The following is an 18,288-nucleotide window of genomic DNA, read 5'->3' as shown; positions in this document are numbered from 1 at the left end:
TACCTACACTTAAATTGACCCATTACTACAGCACCAGCTTTCATAGCCTACTGTGTACTTACAGTCCTTACTGCTTGCCTATCCGCACTGAAATCCGTTCAACCTCCCAAGTGTTCCCGTACGGTGGCCTTCACCTTGAACCGAAGCTAGATGAGCTGGAGTCGATGAAATTGCAGGGGGGTGAGGTGCATGACAGTTACTACCTATGGCACTGAGTGAGAGGGCTAGATGAGCCTCTGGATAGAGTTACAAAGATTCATTATTGTGTAGCTGATGTAGCCCTGTGGTTCTCGTTTAGCCCCAGCCATAGGACGGTAGAAAGGATTCTCTCGTCTTGGCTAATATTCTGTATGCCAAATCCGACCGAGAAACACGGCTATGTGACATGCAAATAGCTTACGTAGGGTAGACTCGAGGATATGCAGCAACGAGAGATAGATGGGCTCAAGAACCCCTTCAACAGAGGTATAGCTAGGGTTGCAAAGAGGGGCAGCCTGAGGCATGAAGAGTTGTCTCCACACGTTACCCTTGGTGAACTCGAAGCTTCCATACTAATAATAGCCATCCTCTACATTCGGCGAAACAGGCAGCACTGAATGACTCGTAGCCCCATACTATAGGATTGGACTATCTAGTCGTACCAGTCTTCCCGGTTGTACCGTGCAAGCTCCCGCTGCAATCTTATGACCCCTCCAGGGCTTTCGTCATATGTGCATAACTACCCGTGCTAATAAGCCCTGCTACTCGGTCTAGAACATGCGGACAATGCGATCAGAGGCCAGGAATCATTGACAATTCAAGAGTCCCTCTGCGACCATGGGTTCACAATTTCAGTTGCCGACATGGAAGTGGTGCTGGAATCCATTTCTTGTCACCAGTCAGTTCGACCGAAGGCCTAGCCCATCGTTCATATGCTTCGCAAAGAGTATAGAAGTAGGACTGAATCTCCCTGCTGGATGTGTTGAGTACAAGCAAGGCCTCGGTTTTCGTTTTTGCAATACGAGGTCTTGAGACGCAGAATGAATGCACAATCCAATCATGCTGTCACGGAGAATCACCTTTCATCCGAGCCTACCCGTTCAGCAACGCCCCAAGGCGCTGCTGAACATCCTGTTTTCGAGACTGAGATCCTCGAATACCACTCCAAGCTCCTCGGATCCACGGATCCATCACAGGAGCTTGGAGAAGAGTACCTGGCCCCTCTCGTGACGAGTTGTGCGTTCAAGCGGGAAACAAACCCCGAGGGCACACCCCAGGCGACGCAGTACGGTCTGCTAGCAGGAATCATTGAGGACAGGAAAGACCCCGAGGCTGATGATGATCGTCGCATGTTTTTCAACATCAGCCCTCCATCAAGTACATTCATTTGCGGCGCCCAGGGCTCCGGAAGAGCCACACCCTGTCTTGTATCCTGGAAAACTGCCTCATCGCGTCCAAGGCTGGGAACTTGTTCAGTCCCTTGACAGGTCTGGTGTTCCATTATGATACATTCATCAGCGATAGGGCTGGCTCACCATGCGAGGCGGCCTTCCTCTCCTCGCACGACGACGTCGAGGTGCGCGTACTGTGTTCCCCGACGAACTTGCACACAATCAAGACATGTTCCTTCACATGTGATATTCGATATTTCGTCCCTACGCTGACTTTGGTTCTGGAAGTGTTCTTACTCGAGATTCGACATTGAGGTGGCTGCCTTGCAGATTGACCAGAGCAACCTCAACACGCAGCGGATGCTGGATCTCATGGCAGTCGGTCAGGAAAGCGGTCCCATCCCGCTGTATATGCATACCGTCCAGCGCATTCTTCGGGAGCTGCGGATTGTACAGCAGGCCACGAATGTCGAGTTCAACTACCAGGAATTTCGAAGGAGGGTCATGAGCTCGGGTCTGACTCCCCCACAGCTGGAACCCCTCAAACAGCGGCTCGACACTTTGGAGAGCTTTATGCCGCAGACACCATCTAGGAATGCGTGGTTGGCGCCGCAGAGGATGTCTCGAGGGTCTGACTGGAAGCCGAAGGTTTGTCTAAGCTGGCTCTTTTTCATGTTTTCCGAGTGCAGTATCAGTAACATGAGGCTGGAGATAGGCGCGCCGTCTCACAATCGTCGATTTGTCATGTCCGTGCATCTCGCCCGAAACGGCGTGTGCATTGTTCAATGTCTGCTTGACCATCTTCCTCGAGCAGGCCCCGGAAACGGCGCGGGTGGTTGGGTTAGATGAGGCCCATAAGGTCACTCGCCTCCCCCCAGTTGTTGTTATCTCCGTCATTTCCCTTGATGTACTTCTTTGCAATTCGAATAAGTTAATGACTAATTGACCGTAGTATATGAACGCCTCAATCGAAGCCCGCAAATTCACCGACACCCTTCTGTCGGCTGTCCGGCTGCAGCGCCACCTCGGGATCCGCATGATCATCTCCACTCAGGAGCCCACGATCTCAGCGACCCTTCTCAGTCTGTGCTCCACGACGATCGTCCACCGGTTCACGTCCCCGGACTGGCTGAAGGTCTTGCACAGACATCTCGCCGGCGCCGCCGAGGAACCCCACCGGAGCGACCCCGACGACCCCAGCGTCCCATCCCACGTCTCCCTGCTCAATCAGATTGTGGACCTTCAAGTCGGCGAGGCGCTCCTTTTCTCGCCCAGTGCTATCATAAAGGCGAGCGCCTCCGAGGCTGGCGACCTGAAGTTTCACCGATTAGGTGCGGAACACCTGCGAATTAGGGTTCGGCAGCGCATCACCTCCGACGGGGGAAAGAGTGTGCTTTCGCTGTAATGGATTCTATTAACTGACTGGGATCAGCCATGAGGCTGTGTCAGCCTAGATGAATATATCTACTATATTCCAATCATTTCCAAGGAACCACAGAGTGCAAAATGGAATGGAAGATGTCTGTAGTGGAAGTCAGAGATTAACTGCGTAGATATCATTGCAACATTAGTTACAGTAGTGAAAAACAAGCCTCAATCAAGCAACCTTTCCGCGGTGAGCATATCCCTCGGGGACAGGGTTGTCGTTAATGATCTTCAGTACTTGTCCCAGGCCTTAGCTCAGATCTCAAATGACACATCCACGTCTCCGACAAGATACACGTCCCCTCGTCTCTGACACGGATTTGAGTTATGCAATTGACAAGGGCCCCCAAGCAGTTACTTATGCTACCTCTAAGAGCCTCAGTGACAGGCTACTGCATGCTACATGGTCTGGAGGAACTGAGTTGACCATGAAGAGTCGCCGGACTATGTCGGTATGCTCCCCCTTTGAAAAAGAGGCTCTTGCGCCTGCGGTAATGATACTTGACGGTCAACCATGTCGGTTCTCAATACCCAATATCTATGCAATTTGCTACGAAAGCGCTTCTGCAATCTAACTGGATGAAGCGCTGATTTAAACTTTTATTGCGTTTTGCCAGCCACTACTTCTCCCTAGTTGTGATTGAGAGAATAGTAGAAACAGTCGTCCCGAAGCATCAGGCCGGGGTAGCGTCAGTCCTGGGACACGCATAGGGGACCGCAGGACCCCAAGGTTGACGAACAGCAGTGAGATGAGTGTGTCGATACATGTCTAATGCTCTGACATGGAATGCTCGCCGGTCGCGCGAAGAAGCTCTGCAAATACGGACGGCTGCGCCGCCAAAGTGGCTGGGTGTCCACATTCCACAACGCGACCTTGGTCCAACACGATGACCTGATCGTAATCCAGGATCGTGTTGAGTCGATGCGCGATGCACACCACGGTATGGTCGCGAAATCGCTCACGAAGTACATCAAGGATGAGGGCCTCCGTCTCCTGATCGACACTGCGTGATTGAACACGAGGGATATTAGTCTTGAGTTTAGGAAAAAGAAAAAAAATAAAAAAAAATAAAAAAAATAAAAAGAGAACAGGCAGAAAAAGCAAAGTCCCGGCAACAGGTCAGGCCTTACCTGCTTGTCGCCTCATCCAGAATGAGGATCTTCGACGTCCGCAGCGACGCCCGGACAACGCACAGAAGCTGCCTCTGGCCGTGGGAGAGCATGTCCTCGCTCATCAAAACGTCCAAGCCCCCTTTCCGGACTATGAGCTCCTGCAGTCCGAGTCTGGCCAGGATCTCATACAAGTCCTCATCCGAGTGTTGCCCGCCAATGTCGAGGTTCTCCCGGATCGTGCCGTGATAGAAGAACGGCTCCTGGGGCAGGGTGATCAGCCTCGACCGAACGACCTGCCGGGCGAGAGGGGAGATGTCCACGCCGTCGATTTCGATCGTGCCGCTGCGCAGGTCCAGGAGTTGCAACAGCGACCCTACGAGGGAGCTCTTACCACTGATGGCTGTGGTCAGCGAAGGCACTCGTAATAACGGTCCAGATGGTGTTAATGCTCAGCACAAGGATGCGTACCTGCCAGTTCGGCCGCAAATCGCGAGTTTCTGTCCCGGCTGGACTTCCAGAGAGACATTCTTCAGCACGGGTGGGGACTCAGAGCTGTCAAGAAAGAGTTAGTCTTTACTTGGGAGCCCAAATCTCAACTGATCGCTCACTTATAGGCTGCTGAGACGTCATGGAACCTGATGAGGCCTTGCTGCGGCCAATCCGGGGGCGGAGGCGCACTTGAACCCGATTGTTCTTCAGACGGGGTGTTCGAGGTGAAATCTCTGATGCGGGCAATGGCCCCCATGGCGATCTCCAAGGCGGTCCAGTTGTACACGAGGCCCTTCAGGTTGGCGCCGAACGCCACCACATTGACCAGCGCCAGACCAATGGATGCACCCGTCGACGTCCGGGTCGTGACCGCAATGCTGACCAGGATGATGGCTAAGACCGCCACAATCATATCCAAGACGAGCGTGAGCCACAGCTGAGCACAGTAGAGCAAATATAACGACTGCTGGGCGGTCCCGAGCAGCCGATCATTCTGCGCGGTATAGGACCGCGTCCAGCCAAATGCACGGATACAGCTCAGTCCTTGCAGGGTTTCCATGAAATGAGACAGCAGAGGCGCCCGGGCTTCGATCTCGAGGATCCGCAGTTGTCGCGAGGTCTTGAGATAGAAGGTCTGCACCAGGTACAGCAGCCCAATCAGGAAGGGCACCGTGGCGGCGACGTAGTGAGAGCTATACACGACTACCACCAATTCGCCGATGCATAGAACAAGCGCCATCATCGTGCCGATGAGCGATCGCGGGAGTTCCATGTCCACCAGTTCGAGATCTTGGCTGAATCGGTTGGTGATCTCTCCGCTGTCGGTGACGGAGAAGAATCCCAATGGTGCCCTAGAGCGACAAATCAGCCACCTTGCTCTTCTTTGAAACCGACCGACCAAGTAAAACTCAACCTGAGCACTGTTTTGAGGAGACGATCGTGGAATCCTTTGGCGGTTTTCGGGACCATGACGAGCATAAGTTGGCTGCGGTTCGATTGATATTAATCTTCGTCTCTATGGAATTCGAGGCCTTTGCATTGCGAAGAACTTACAAGCATGCACCCAGGAAGAGCAAGATGGCCAAGACCGACCACAGTGCGTATAATCCAAGGTAATACCCTAGTCGATCGTTGGCTTTTCTAGCGTTGGCCTCGACCCAGAACTTGATCCAGACTTCTGCAGGCATTTGTCTCGCAGTGAGTATGAGTACAGGAAAGGAGAGAGAAAGAGGTTATACGATCACTTACGGGAGAACAGCAAGCCAACTACGAAGCCAGAGCACAGCACGAAGAAGACACAGAATGATACGCGCCCCGTCTGGTCCACGTAGAACTTGTAAATGGCCAGGTCACTGGCGGGCAGGTTATCAGCATTCAAGTTCGCATTGCGAAGAGCCGTGTCAGTGAGTGCAGGATCCTGATTGTCAGTCTGGCGATGGACCTGTTCATTGCGTCCCTCTTTCGGAGTCAGGCTCGCCAGATATCCTCCCGAGTGAACCAGCTCCGAATAGACGCCTTGCTCGACGACTGTGCCGCCTGGCCCTAACACAAGGATATAATCGGAGAGGGAGATGTAGCGAACTAGCAGAGAACTGTCAGCCGGTAGGGACCTTATGGGCCCAATTCACACCGCCACCTACTGGAGTTCGTGGCCAGGACCGTCGTCGTCCCCTCCTGTCGCAACAGACCTTCGGGTCCAAAGAGCGCCGCAAAGACATGTTGCTCCGTTTTGGCGTCCAAACCGGCAAACACGTCGTCCAGAATGACCAGCGGCTTTCTCGCGTAAAGTGCTCGTGCCAATGCCTGCCACGAGATCAGAACCAAGTATGTAATGAAACTCCGGGTGGATGTACCAGACGGCCTTTCTGACCCCCACTCAACATGATTCCTTTGCTGCCAATCGTTGCGCTGTCCCCCCCGGGGAGTTGCGTGAAGTCCCGATCTAACATGCAAGCCCTGACGACGGTGTTGTACCACTGGTGGTCGAGCGGAGTCTGCCCGAGAATATTGTTCTGGATGGTCGTGTTCACCAACCACGGGGTCTGGCCGCAGAACGCCACTTCGACGTCCTGGACGACGACTGTGCCCGTTTTATGGGGAATTTCGCCGAGAATCGTGTGTAACAGGCTCGACTTGCCCGATGCGATTGGCCCGATCACCATCACAAACGAACCCCGTGGGATGGTGGCATCCACATTCTGAATCACCGGCTTGGAGAATCGCTCCCAGCTCGCCGAACAGTTGCGTAACTGAATCATCGCATTCGGGTCAATCTTCCTCGATACGGTGTCTCTCACCATGGCCTTCTCGTTGTCACTCTCCGACGAGCGCGTGGATTCCGCGGGCGACGGTTCACTAATATGTGAATCGGTCGTGCTGCGGCTGTCGTCGGGCAGCGGAATGCCGGCCTCCAACGCCAGATACGCCCGGATCCGTTCCAGACTGGTCAATGCCTGAACCAGTCCCATCAGAGCGTCGATGCAGCTGGCCACGGCCTGGCACAAAAGAGAAAGAAGGGTCAGGGAGGTGTATGCGGTAGCAGCGGTCAGGGGGGTGGTATCTCGCAACATGGCGAGAATGCTGTAGGTGCCAAAAGAAAACGGTGGTGCCATGGTGGTTGCCAGATACGCTAGAGGAGGCAAAGCTTAGAAGCAGACCTCGAAGTGGTAGAGATAGGTCGAGAGGGTTCTAGCACCTACATAACGTCACCAGCATGACTAGCACTTCGCGGAATTTGATAGAGCTTTTGATCTCATACGTCCGCAGTTGAGTGATCACGGACTGGAGGATATTGGTCGCACCGGTCGCTTTGATCCCTTTGATGGAGTTGATCGCTGCGACGGTCGTAGTGATCCGGGTTTGCATCGCCTCAAGCCATAGCTTCTGGCGCTCACCCATATACCCGCTGACTTTGCCGCTGATGAGGAGGCACGCTGTGCAGTCAGTCATCATGATTAGCCGTTTTGTGGCACGAATCGATCCAGAGAGAAGGGACAGAGGAGGTAGAAATGGAGAAGACATCAAACGCAGATGCTATATACCTAGGACAACCGCGGCGGCAGCCACGGTTGAAACGCCAATCTGGATATCCAGTAACCACAACGACAGACCGATCTCGAGCAAGCTTGCCCACGTTTCATGGAAGCTCCGAAGCCCCGCCCCAATGCGCTCGATGTCAGCATTAATCAAAGTCAACGAATCACCCTTGGAAGGAGCCGAAATATTCAAGCTCAGGGTATGATCATAGATCAGAAGGATCAAGCCGCCGCGCACCATCACGACCGTGCGATAGGATCGATGATGAAACATCGCTGTCATGACCTGCAGAGCGAATGCTTCCATGAGCAAAGTAGGCAAACAGCAGAAGAAGATGGCTTGTCAACCCACTTACGGCGATACCGACGTAGACAATTCCGTAGGCCGCGATCAAGCCGTAGCCGACCTCCTTACTCGTAGAAGTTGTAGACTGTCCTAGAAAGCTGGTCACCCTACTGACGAGGAAGGGCTGAGCATAGTTGACGCCTGTCAGACACAGCCGCGGCAGGAGATTGGCGAGAAGTGGCCGCTTGTACACGGCCAGGAGCACTCTGAGAAGGCTTCGGGGTTGCTCTTTCGCTGCTACACAAGAGGATTGGATGGGGTCAGTCTGGGTGCGATTGACGCGACACTGAAAGTGCCAGGAAGGGCTTCTTTACCATGCTTCCACTTCTGACGGATCTCCTCCTTCGACCGTTCCAAACTGATATCCTCGTCGACCGCCAACAGATCCCCGGGTCTCAACGATCGCTTGTAGCCCGCCAACAGGAGGGGATTGAACCACCAGAAGGCACTTCGGTCGAAAATACCGGCAGTCTGCTCCGGCGGCAACGATCGCGCCAGGAGACTTCTCTTCCCGGTAGCTTCCAGTACCAGCAGCACGAATTTGCAGACCACGAGCGCGATGAAGATGCTCGCAATGACTGCATTCCCCGGCATGTGGGACAGTGTGCGCGCTCGCGCCGCGTCCAGGGGAATGGTTCCCAGCAGGTACACATTCAGGACCGTCGACGGGCGCAGTGAGCGGGTATGCTCCCGGTGCGAGACGAGGGCGAAGATGGGCGATACGGCGAAGCCAATTGCGATAGCTGCATTGGACAACCGGGTGGTAGACGTCTTGAGCACCAACGAGAGCACTAAATGTGTTAGTTCAAGCAAGGTCCAGGCGAGCCAGCCGAGCTATAAGACGAGGATCATTTAGCTAGACGGTCTCTGGAGCGGTAAAAGGGAGAGCCCTGACAGAGCACTCACTTGCTTGAAATACCACCGCGCTCCTCGAATTCTGAGCACTTTGGGTGCGTATCGAAGCTCCCAGAGTCGCCAGCAGCCGCAGATAGTTGCGATCAGCAGGGCAGGCATATAAAGCACACTTTCTTCGAACAGCAGGGTGAAGTCAAAATCGTTATAGCACCCGGACACTTGAGGCCCAAACACGTCCTCCACTTGAATTCGGCATTGTTCCATGGCGTCACCGTCTCCCTAATTCATCGACCCTGGTGCGCCAACTCGTGCTTGATTCGTGAATTGGCGAAAGGGAGAGGTAGAATGGGAGGGGAGGAGGGGAGTTGGAAGGGGGGGGACTGGAATACAGTTACATGAAGCGGATGGAAAGGGCGGTGTGTAAGACCAGGTCAATCAGCCTGGTGCTTCTAGCTTTGCTTTCTAGTTATGCCGAGCTTCAAAATATTCTAAAATATTCTGACAGGTATGATGATATCGGAAGAATCTTACCCGTCGGGCAGGTGGTAAGATGATTGTGAGGTGATGTCGGGGTTGCGATGAGGGGCCGATCCTTTTAGGGCTTTTCGCTCTCTCTGACGAAGCGGCGGCGTTGCTTGCCCCGACCATCTATAAATTCTGGAAATTTCACCCATGAACCACCGAGAATCACCCTCACTGGCCTCATCTACTCTCCATCTCCTCTGTCCCCCTCCACAATGGCGATTCCAACCCTTGACTTCGCCAAGTTCCACAGCGGCTCGGACGCCGAGCGTCGCGAATTCGCCTCTGCTCTCACGAAGGGATTCAAGCGCTTCGGATTTATCAAGCTCATCAATCACGGCTTTACCCGGGAGGAAACCTCGCATTTGTTCCAATTGGTATGCTTCTCTGCCTCTGATTCCGTTCGCTTCGATTGAACCTCGCGTTGACTGCGGAATTCTCCTTCAGAACAAGGATTTCTTTGAATTGCCTGATTCATACAAAGACTCCATCCAGAACAAAGAAGGTCCCAAACCGCAACGAGGATGGAGTCGCGTTGGAGCCGAAAAGACGGGCCTCCTGAACCCCGGCGGGAAGACTAATCTCTCGAAGAAGGACCAGCACGACCTGCAAGATGCCAAGGTGAGACAGAAGTCTACCCTTTCTATCCTCCCTAGAGCCAGAGACCCGAGAGATGCTGATTCTGTATCCTGTGCATAGGAGCACTTCGACACCGGCCCAGCAGAGGACCAGGAATACCCGAACCAGTGGCCGGATGACGAGCGGCTTCCCGGGTTTCGACCGTGGCTGGAGTCGTACTTTGACCGCAGCCAGGCGATCACGCTGGAGCTGATGGAGGCGTTGGAACTGGGGCTGGGGATCCGACGGGGCGCGTTTGTAGAGCGATGCCAGGGCCACGCCAGCGAGCTGCGCCTGAACCACTATCCGGCCATCGCGCGGCGCACGCTCGAGGCGGGCAAGACAAGCCGCATCTGGCCGCACACGGACTTCGGCATCATCACGCTGCTGGCCCAGGACGACCGCGGCGGCCTCGAGATCCAGAACGAGGCGAACCCGGCCGAGTTTGTGCCGGTGCCGCGCGAGGATCCCACCGAGTTCGTCGTCAACATCGGCGACACCCTCGAGCGCTGGACCAACGGCGTGCTTCATGCCGGCTTGCACCAGGTCACCGCGCCGCGCGGCGAGAAGGCCTCCACCGGCAGCGACGAGACTATTCTGCCCGCGCGGAGATCCATCGCCTTCTTCCTCAAGGCCCGCCGCGATATGTCCGTTGGTCCGTTGTTGCCCTTCGTCACCCCGGAGCGACCCTCCCAGTATCAGGACATGACGGCTCTGGCGTATCAGCAGCTACGGACAGGGATTGTGTATTAGATTGGGACTGAGCCCGATGTGATGGTAATAGAATCGTTCTTGGTGCTGAATAATGCTACATATGATGAAGATGAAATACCTGTGCTGTATTGTGCGACTCGTAAGGAGACCGGATGTCTTGCTTGTTGTTTGTATAGAATACCATAGTAAACGAAAAAATTGAGTCGGTCTACTTGCTGAATGGTCCCATTATCTACTTGCTAGATTATTCAATTGTTGAAAGAAATAGAATTTCTCGTTCGTGGTTTTGTTCAGCTCATAGTTACAAGATGAGGTAGAGATTTGTGCAGCGCATCTTTTGGAATGTACAATGAGTAAAAGCAGCACTCTTCAAACTTCGTGTATGTCAGGGTTCGCTATTGAAAAAGAAAGGAGAGAGAGGGAGGGAGAGAGAGAGAGAGAGAGAGAGAGAGAGATAAGTACCCCCCGAATTGACAAAACGGAAAGGAATCAAAAAGGGGGAAATATGGGGAATGAACTCGTATGGCAAAACATAGACATAGACATAGTCACTGTGTATGTGATTGCGACACCAGACAGAATGGCGTACGGGCCTCCCCACCAGGCAGTACCCCAAGCCGGTGACATGCAATGCCCTCGATTAGGAATATAAGTTGTTGCTAGCGGGCTACACCGCCGGCCTGCACAGTTGCAGCAGGTCCTCAGTGTCATATAAGTAGTCCCCGAGGCCACCTTCGTCGACCGTCTCAAACGCAAAAGTCTGCGACAGGTCGGCGCCCTCCAGCACGTCGAACACGTCTTTGGACAGCGCCTGGCTCAGGTTTCGCAGGTACGTCCCGCGATGTTCTTGCAGGTAGGCCAAGAAGATCCGCATGGTATCGCTGGGCAGCTTTTCCACTCTGTGGTTGCGCGAGAATCTCCAAGTCAGTTTCCTGTCAATTGACCTGGGGGTTCCTCCCTCAATCTCATGGATGGGACTTACTGGTCAATACTGATGGAGTACCGCCCGGCGCAAGGGATCAGGGCCAGAATCCCTCCCGGGAAGGTGTGCTCGAAGGGATACCAGTTGCGTGCGCACGAGAGGCGGTTGCGCAGCCGGGTTAATTTTCGCGTGTACACGCAATCGTTGGCCGAGCGGTTACTTGATTCAGCTGGGATGGGCGTCAGACCCGGGTACAGCATTTGCATCAGATCGGTCAGAGCCTGCGTCTTAGACCGGTGCTTGGGGCGTGGTTTGCTTGTGGGCCGTCGACCCCCGGCGGTCGATGTTGCGCGGACTGCATCGCCATCGCCCCCGTCGCGGATCAGTTGTAAGCGAGCGCAGTCGTACTTTAGCATGCGCTTAGACCCTCGACAGGCGAGTTTGGCGGCGATGTGATCCTGCTCCAATCGGGTACGGTGGGTGAGGAGACGGACCAAGTAATAGCGCCGGAGGATATGAGATAGGGTGGTGATGGAGTCGAGTTGGTCGAGGGCTTGTACCGTCGTGGCCAGGTCATTCCGGGGGCCGCCAGCCGTGGCCACTGGGAGGACAGAGGACTTGCGCGCCAGATGAAGGGCATGGCGTAACTGATTCAGCGCATCCGGACTTCCAATGGCGTAGAACAGGCGGGTGAAGAGCTCAGCCACCTGCCGCTTGCTGTTGGGGAGTTGTTGGCTGAACACGGCGTAGACCTGATCCGCCGACGGCAGATGGTCTGGCACGCAATATACTCCCGTCAGCGATGGCAGCGCTGCGGCGTAGTCGATCTCCATAGGCTGGCCCCCTGCTTCCTCCGCCTCACTGCAGGGTTGTACCGCCACTAGAGCATCCCCTCCCCCCTTATCGGCCACATTCCTGGGCTGGGGAGGGGGGGACGACGCCGGGAGCGCTGGGGGTATGGCACAACTGCGCCTGCTCTCGCAGGCCGGCGAATCCTGGGCGTGCGCTGCGGGGGTGACTGGCTGTGGCGTGGGTCTTGGTCTTGCTGGGGAGGGTGATGATGAGGGGATCCCTTGTTGTTGTTGTTGTTGTTGTTGTTGTTGTTGTTGTTGTTGTTGTTGTTGTGGAAGCGAGCTGTGTCTGACACCTCTATCGGGTGCTGGTGAATGGGAGATGGCTGGGGTGATAGGGGGGTCCTCTCGCACCGTCCCCGGCCGGGCATCATTGCTGCCTACTAACGTTGCTGACGACGGCCGCGCTGCATTCTGCTTCGAATTCGTGGCCTGTCTAAGCGCATGACCACCGTGAGTTAGGGCAAACATCTCGCCTTGTTCAACCAGTAGATCCAAGTCCACAAAGTCTAAAACCGCCGGGGCCAGCTCCTCATTGGGGTCTTGACCCTGCACCCCTGGCCAGAGAGGCACACTAGTCGGTGTCTTGGGACTCAGTCGAGCGGGCGTATCATTGAGACCCCCTTGCGAGGACCACCACTGCATCTCATCGCTCCCCCCAGACTCCATCCCCGTGCATGGATCCAGGTCCCCGCTCTGCCGCAGCATCGCCAGATCCTCCGCGAGGAGAACACCTGGGGACAGAGCCGACCAGTCCCCTGGGGTGGATGTTGTAGAAAGCGCCAGGTCCAGCGACCCGGCATTGATATCGTGGAAGTGTTGAAAAAAGTCGGCCGGCGACGATGCTCCATGAACCCCAATTCCGACCTCCAGATCTCCTGCAGGGGTATTAAACGGGAGATGATCCCCCAGACTGGTTCGCTTTGGGGTCAGCGCACCTCCTAGCTCCTCTGCGGCGACAAGCTTTTCCTTCGCTTTATCCGAAGCCGATAGGGAGCCGATGCAGTGTAGAATGTCGAGTAGCTTTTCCTTGGCGATATTCCTCGCCTCAACAAAGGTACTGGAGCAGGAGGAGGTGGCCAGCGCATCTAGGAGTTTCTCGCGGAAGTCTACGCAGAGCCGGTCCATCAACACGAGATCATGACAGTCCTGCTGGGGCGTGGTTGGCGTCGCACGCGAGCCCTCCACAAGATGCATTATTGTCTCGTTGGCCCTACAGTATGGGAAAAGATAAGAAGGAAAAGGGATGCGATTCGTGATACGTCTCGCGGAACACTGCAGAACCACACAAACCCTAATCAGAGAGCGCAGAGTTAAAATTCAGATCAATGCTCACAGCTGGCTCGACTTGCTCGAGCCTGGACTAAATAAAAACACCATGTCTGGGATCTGGGGATTTTTATTATTCCTGCCTCTGGTATTCAATCCTTGGTGACTAGGTAGCTATCTGATCGAGACATTCAAGCACCATTATTGGCCTCTTTTCATGTCCGACGGTTAGTACACCAAGCCATGCTAGACCACACCAGGAATGCGCACTTCTACTGCTGACGCGGACATATCCGGAGGCTCAGCACTTGTGCAAAACGTCTCTGCAGGAAACTGAGCCTCATAAGCCTCAGGAATCACCAGGCAGTATGTAGCTTATTCTTATTCTTCTTCTGCGTCTTCTCTTCTTCTTTCAGGCGCACGGACCCAGGAAGCTGTCCCGTCCCCCTGCATCTGCAAATACCAAGCCGAACAAGGCTGGCTTCGTTTGCCTTTATCCCGGCCTGATTTCCCTTGTCAGCATCATATTCACCATCTGTTAGTATTAATAATCCGGTGGCCGTGAGCGGAAGGAAAGAGGGAGCGAGGACGAAGGAGGGGAAAAGAGGGGAAAGGAGGGGAGGGAGGGGGAAGGAAGCCACAAGAGGGAATCCTCCGTGCAGGATTCTGCATTAGATAGAAATAAGGCCCTTCCTCGTGTTGATGGTATATGTCCTGCTACTATGGCAAACATAGGAGGCCCGGAGCCATTTGGATCTGGGATGCCACGCGGGAGGGGTTTCCACAGTGGCCTGAGTTCTCCGCAGTCATAATGGAGGACATATATGTGGCGTACCCGCAGGAGCCAGTGCTTGGCAGCGCGCCACGTTGCTGCTGATTCAGCGACGCAGTTATCGCGATAGCCTACAACGTGGTGAGCGCAGTTCACATAAGCTCTTTTGACAGCGCCTGTGGAATGTTAGACGTTCACTTGAATGTGACTGTGATAGCTGCATGTGTTCCAAAAGGTTGCAGGGCAAAAGGGCTAGGGAGACTCACTTTTCTTTCTTTCCTTCTTTTGCTTCGGTGCCCCATGTCCACTGTTCCTTTCTGTGTGCGGATAGGAGCAAGACGAGGTGTTGTGAGTATTTCTTCTCCGTTGCTGCTGCTGCTGCTGCTGCTGTTACTGCTGCCATCTCATTGGCCATAAAACATCCCCCCCTCTTTTTCTTATCCGTTCCTACTTTGCAAGGCTGCGCGATAGAAGAGCCCAAATGGGACCGGAAAATCATCCCACGAGTGTGGGAGTGTTCGGGGTGAAATCGCTTCAATGCACTGCAAATGGCTTAGATCGACCACGGGTCAGTGAAGCCCCGGTGTTAAGAGCCTAACTCACCTAACGTCGCGTCCGGCTTACGGTGGGGAAGTGGGGATTGAGTCAATTCGTTCACTCGTATCTGGCTGTCAGCACTAGCATTCCTGCTGGCATTTGGTTAGCGCGCAATCCCTCTTCATGGCAACCGTCGGACTTGGCGTTCGTCGAGCCCCCACTCTTTCTGGCCCCCATCAAACTGAACTCAGAAAACCTAAAATAAGAAAGAAACACAAAAAGGATCGACGTGCATGACCCACGAAGGTGGGACGCCTGTCAAAGTGTCCTGATGTCCTTTTGAGACATCGTCCGCTAGTGTCCGACTGGGATGACAGCTGTGGCAAATGTGCGATGTGCCGTCGTCGGCAGAGGAACAATATATATCGGCTAGATTGGATTGTGGCGCGTTGTTTCGATGGAACTCTCCCCATCGTGTGAAAATCCATAGAGCGGAGGTTAGGGCTACGTCCTCTGGGTTGGATGTCGTGCCCTAACAGGCTAGACCACACCGTAAGACCGTCCAAGTTGCAACGTGAACCTTCGACTTCGCAACACACCTGTACATAAGAATGGTAGATCTTGTGTATGAGGGGTAAGCCATAAACACGGTTCAGAGTAAATGGTTGAGGTTGAGGACCTAGGATCTCCCTGTAGTTTACATAGAAAGAAACATGTCTATAAGTACATCGAGTCATCCCCTTTCAGCTTGCTTGAATCGACCCTCCCCGACTGTTCTCGACCTAAAGTCGGTCAGTCTTCTGCCTCCAAACTGCACCAATCCCCTCTTTTACCCTCAGAGTTCAAACTCACAAGATGGTCTTCGCCTCTGCGCCGTGGTGCCGTGACCTGGCCGTGCCCTTCCCCGAGACCCAGCTGGTCGGCGACTTCGTCCTGGAAGGCGTTAGCGATGGCTTCGAGGAGAAGCCGCTGCTGGTGTGTGCCGAGACCGGCCAGTCGTACCGTGTGCAGGATCTCGACTATCGCGTCACGATGCTGGCGCGAAGCCTCGCCCAGAGACTGGGATGGCAGGCGACCGAGGGGCCGCCTGAAACGAAAGTCGTGGGCATCTTGGCCCTCAACGCGGTAGGCCAGACATGACTTGGCTCTCCTGTTCTGTTCCGCACTGTAGCTAACGGAGAGGCGGTCGCTTCAGATGGATTTCGTGCCTCTGTCCTGGGCGATTCACCGCATCGGCGGCACATGTCTCCTGATGCACCCGACCTCGTCAGCCAGCGAAATCCAGACCCTGATGCGCAAAGCTGACTGCCACACCCTGTTCACCTGCCGACCCTTGCAACCGCTCTGCGAGGCCGTGTTTGCCGCGTTGCACGAAGATCCTGCCCGGTTGTTTCTGCTCGAATTGCCCGACGACGATGCCAGCACGCCGGCGACTCGGGCCACCGTCTCCGAGTTGATCGCCGAGGGAGAGCATCTGCCCGCCGTGGCGAGCATCCTTCTCCAGCCAGGGAAGTCCCGCGACCGGGTCGCATATCTCTGCCCGACCAGCGGCACCTCCGGGTACCAGGTGAGAGAACCGATGTTCTGCACGAGCCTCAAGTGAGAAATCGAAGGCTCTGACTGACATTGTGCGCAGAAACTGGCGCAAATCACCCACGCCAACGTCATCGTCAATGCCCTCCAGGCGGTTACTCTGGACTCATATGCGACCGGACCCAAGAGCCAGACCACTCTGGGCATCCTCCCGTTGAGTCACGCCTATGGCCTGATCGTACTGCATACGTTGATGTGTCGGCGGGATACGACGATCCTGCACTCCCGCTTCGACATGCCGGCGGCGCTACGGTCGATTCAGCAGTACCGCATTGAGCGGTTGTATCTGGTGAGAGTCTCCAATGTGACAATGATGTGCGCGCGCGTGTGCATACTGACCAGGGCTCGTCTGCTAGGTTCCCGCGATTGTGGCGGCATTGGTGAATAATCCTATCTTATTCAAGCTGGCCGATCTGTCGTCCGTGCAGACGGTGGTCTGTGGATCTGCACCCTTGAGTGCGGACATGATGGGCGCCATGAAACGGGTGCGTCCCGACTGGGATCTCCTTCCTGGTTATGGTAGGTCAAACGCAACCGATTGAACTGTTGTGACAAATATCTGACAAGGCGTGATAACGATAGGATTGACCGAAGCGGCGGTGATTGTCTCGTACACCAGCCAACATAGCATCTTCCCTGGTTCGGTGGGGAGCTTGTTGCCCCAGGTGGAGGTGCGACTGCTCGATGCGAACGGGGTGGAGATTCACGATTACGACGTCGCCGGCGACCTCTACGTGCGATCGCCCAGCGTCATGAAGGGCTACCTTGGGGAGAACGAGGCGGATTCCTATGCCTTCGACCAGGACGGCTGGCTGGTCACGGGCGATGTGGCGTGCATGCGGCGCGGCGCAGACGGCGAGGAGCATCTTTTCATCGTCGATCGCAAGAAGGATATCATGAAGGTCAAGGTTCGTGTCGTTTATTTTCCTTGCCGTCACATGCAGCGTCGCTAACGTAGGCACGCATCCTAGGGCATCCAAGTGGCGCCGGTCGAGATTGAAGCGCAGCTCTTGAACCACCCAGCTGTGGACGAGGCCGCGGTGATTGGAGTCCAAGATGACGCGACGGGCGAGCGTCCATTTGCCTTTGTGGTGCGCTCGCGCCAGGTCGACGCCCAGATGGACGAGGCGACCCTCCGCCAGGCGCTGGCGGCGCACATTCAGAATACTCTGAGTGAGCCGTTCTGGCTCCGCGAGAACATTCGGTTCTTGGAGGCGATCCCAAAAAGCCACAGCGGGAAGGCGCTGAAGTTCAAGCTGAAGGATTTGGTGTGAGGGGTGGACGGAGTCCAAGCTTGTCAGCCACCTTTTGATTAGATACCCACCAGGAAATGAGAGTCCGTTCAGACGAATCTGTACTCTGTGGTATTAGTAAACTCAACACTGCGAGTAGGGAAGACCACCGGGTTTGCTGATGCGAGCAGGGAGGAGTTTCATTGTCCACCGTGTCTGATGAAAGAATGACCTCGGAGTGGGTAGATGTGTAAGTATGATCCTAGACTCGAAGCTGAGCGCGTCAATATTGTTGTACAAACATCAACGTGACCGGAATGCAACCGTCTCATTATCCTAACCATTGCTGCATATTACTGTATGTGTGAACTACTTCCAGACGTTGGGACGGAGAATGGACCATTTGCCTAGTCCACGGTGCGCCCGCATGCGAACAGCCACCTTCATTGCTTATCCAGCCACCGCGGATGACAGGGTATTATTGCTGTCTGTAACTGAAAATAGCTCTCCTAAAGTCAAGGCTAAATTGGACACGAGAGTCAGATCATAATGCGAACGATGGCATCGAAAAAGGTGGATGAATACATGAATATCTCTCCCCTACGGATCCCGTGACGTGTATAGC

At 54.7% G+C, this 18,288-nt stretch overlaps 5 protein-coding genes across 5 annotated transcripts; 3 read left to right on the top strand and 2 right to left on the bottom strand.

The window, feature by feature from the left end:
• Window positions 1-1,013: 1,013 nt before the first annotated feature.
• Window positions 1,014-2,775, top strand: BO66DRAFT_451249 (uncharacterized protein; the record flags this gene model as incomplete). Its single annotated transcript, XM_025651861.1, has 5 exons — window positions 1,014-1,406; window positions 1,439-1,555; window positions 1,659-2,018; window positions 2,086-2,229; window positions 2,323-2,775. The coding sequence occupies exons 1-5, from the start codon at window positions 1,020-1,022 to the stop codon at window positions 2,773-2,775; spliced, it is 1,461 nt and encodes a 486-aa protein (XP_025504180.1). The 5' UTR covers window positions 1,014-1,019.
• Window positions 2,776-3,469: 694 nt separating this feature from the next.
• On the bottom strand, window positions 3,470-9,037 carry BO66DRAFT_451236 (putative ABC multidrug transporter). The gene is made up of 14 exons (XM_025651860.1): window positions 8,685-9,037; window positions 8,093-8,612; window positions 7,789-8,012; window positions 7,439-7,718; window positions 7,097-7,330; window positions 6,251-7,026; window positions 6,038-6,200; window positions 5,646-5,978; window positions 5,451-5,574; window positions 5,311-5,382; window positions 4,517-5,248; window positions 4,377-4,460; window positions 3,927-4,301; window positions 3,470-3,799 (listed from the first exon to the last, which is right to left on the bottom strand). The coding sequence occupies exons 1-14, from the start codon at window positions 8,895-8,897 to the stop codon at window positions 3,565-3,567; spliced, it is 4,365 nt and encodes a 1,454-aa protein (XP_025504179.1). The 5' UTR covers window positions 8,898-9,037; the 3' UTR covers window positions 3,470-3,564.
• Window positions 9,038-9,336: 299 nt separating this feature from the next.
• On the top strand, window positions 9,337-10,581 carry BO66DRAFT_349566 (isopenicillin N synthase family dioxygenase). Its single transcript, XM_025644686.1, has 3 exons — window positions 9,337-9,532; window positions 9,603-9,776; window positions 9,855-10,581. Exons 1-3 carry the CDS (start codon window positions 9,371-9,373, stop codon window positions 10,524-10,526), a joined length of 1,008 nt encoding a protein of 335 aa, XP_025504178.1. The 5' UTR covers window positions 9,337-9,370; the 3' UTR covers window positions 10,527-10,581.
• Window positions 10,582-11,154: 573 nt separating this feature from the next.
• Window positions 11,155-13,457, bottom strand: BO66DRAFT_451227 (uncharacterized protein; the record flags this gene model as incomplete). The annotated part of the gene is made up of 2 exons (XM_025651859.1): window positions 11,155-11,386; window positions 11,470-13,457. The coding sequence occupies 2 exons, from the start codon at window positions 13,455-13,457 to the stop codon at window positions 11,155-11,157; spliced, it is 2,220 nt and encodes a 739-aa protein (XP_025504177.1).
• Window positions 13,458-15,870: 2,413 nt separating this feature from the next.
• BO66DRAFT_411352 (acetyl-CoA synthetase-like protein) lies at window positions 15,871-17,705 on the top strand (the record flags this gene model as incomplete). Its single annotated transcript, XM_025649286.1, has 6 exons — window positions 15,871-15,963; window positions 16,034-16,405; window positions 16,475-16,720; window positions 16,788-16,950; window positions 17,014-17,339; window positions 17,403-17,705. The coding sequence occupies 6 exons, from the start codon at window positions 15,871-15,873 to the stop codon at window positions 17,703-17,705; spliced, it is 1,503 nt and encodes a 500-aa protein (XP_025504176.1).
• Window positions 17,706-18,288: the final 583 nt, after the last annotated feature.

Source organism: Aspergillus aculeatinus (genome assembly GCF_003184765.1).
Source record: "Aspergillus aculeatinus CBS 121060 unplaced genomic scaffold BO66scaffold_23, whole genome shotgun sequence".
In the NCBI taxonomy this organism is placed as follows: Eukaryota; Fungi; Ascomycota; class Eurotiomycetes; order Eurotiales; family Aspergillaceae; genus Aspergillus; species Aspergillus aculeatinus.
The sequence above is the reverse complement of the archived record's forward strand: the minus strand, read 5'-3'. Positions and strand labels throughout refer to the sequence as shown.

Coding starts and splice junctions, on each gene's coding strand:
- BO66DRAFT_451236 (XM_025651860.1), bottom strand. CDS start 8,897: ATGGAACAATGCCGAATTCAAGTGGAGGACGTGTTTGGGCCTCAAGTG. Junction 7,331..7,438: donor TGCCGCCGCGGTTGTCCTAG/GTATATAGCATC, acceptor CTGACTGCACAG/CGTGCCTCCTCATCAGCGGC. Junction 6,201..6,250: donor GGGGTCAGAAAGGCCGTCTG/GTACATCCACCC, acceptor ATCTCGTGGCAG/GCATTGGCACGAGCACTTTA.
- BO66DRAFT_349566 (XM_025644686.1), top strand. CDS start 9,371: ATGGCGATTCCAACCCTTGACTTCGCCAAGTTCCACAGCGGCTCGGAC. Junction 9,533..9,602: donor CCTCGCATTTGTTCCAATTG/GTATGCTTCTCT, acceptor ATTCTCCTTCAG/AACAAGGATTTCTTTGAATT. Junction 9,777..9,854: donor ACGACCTGCAAGATGCCAAG/GTGAGACAGAAG, acceptor TCCTGTGCATAG/GAGCACTTCGACACCGGCCC.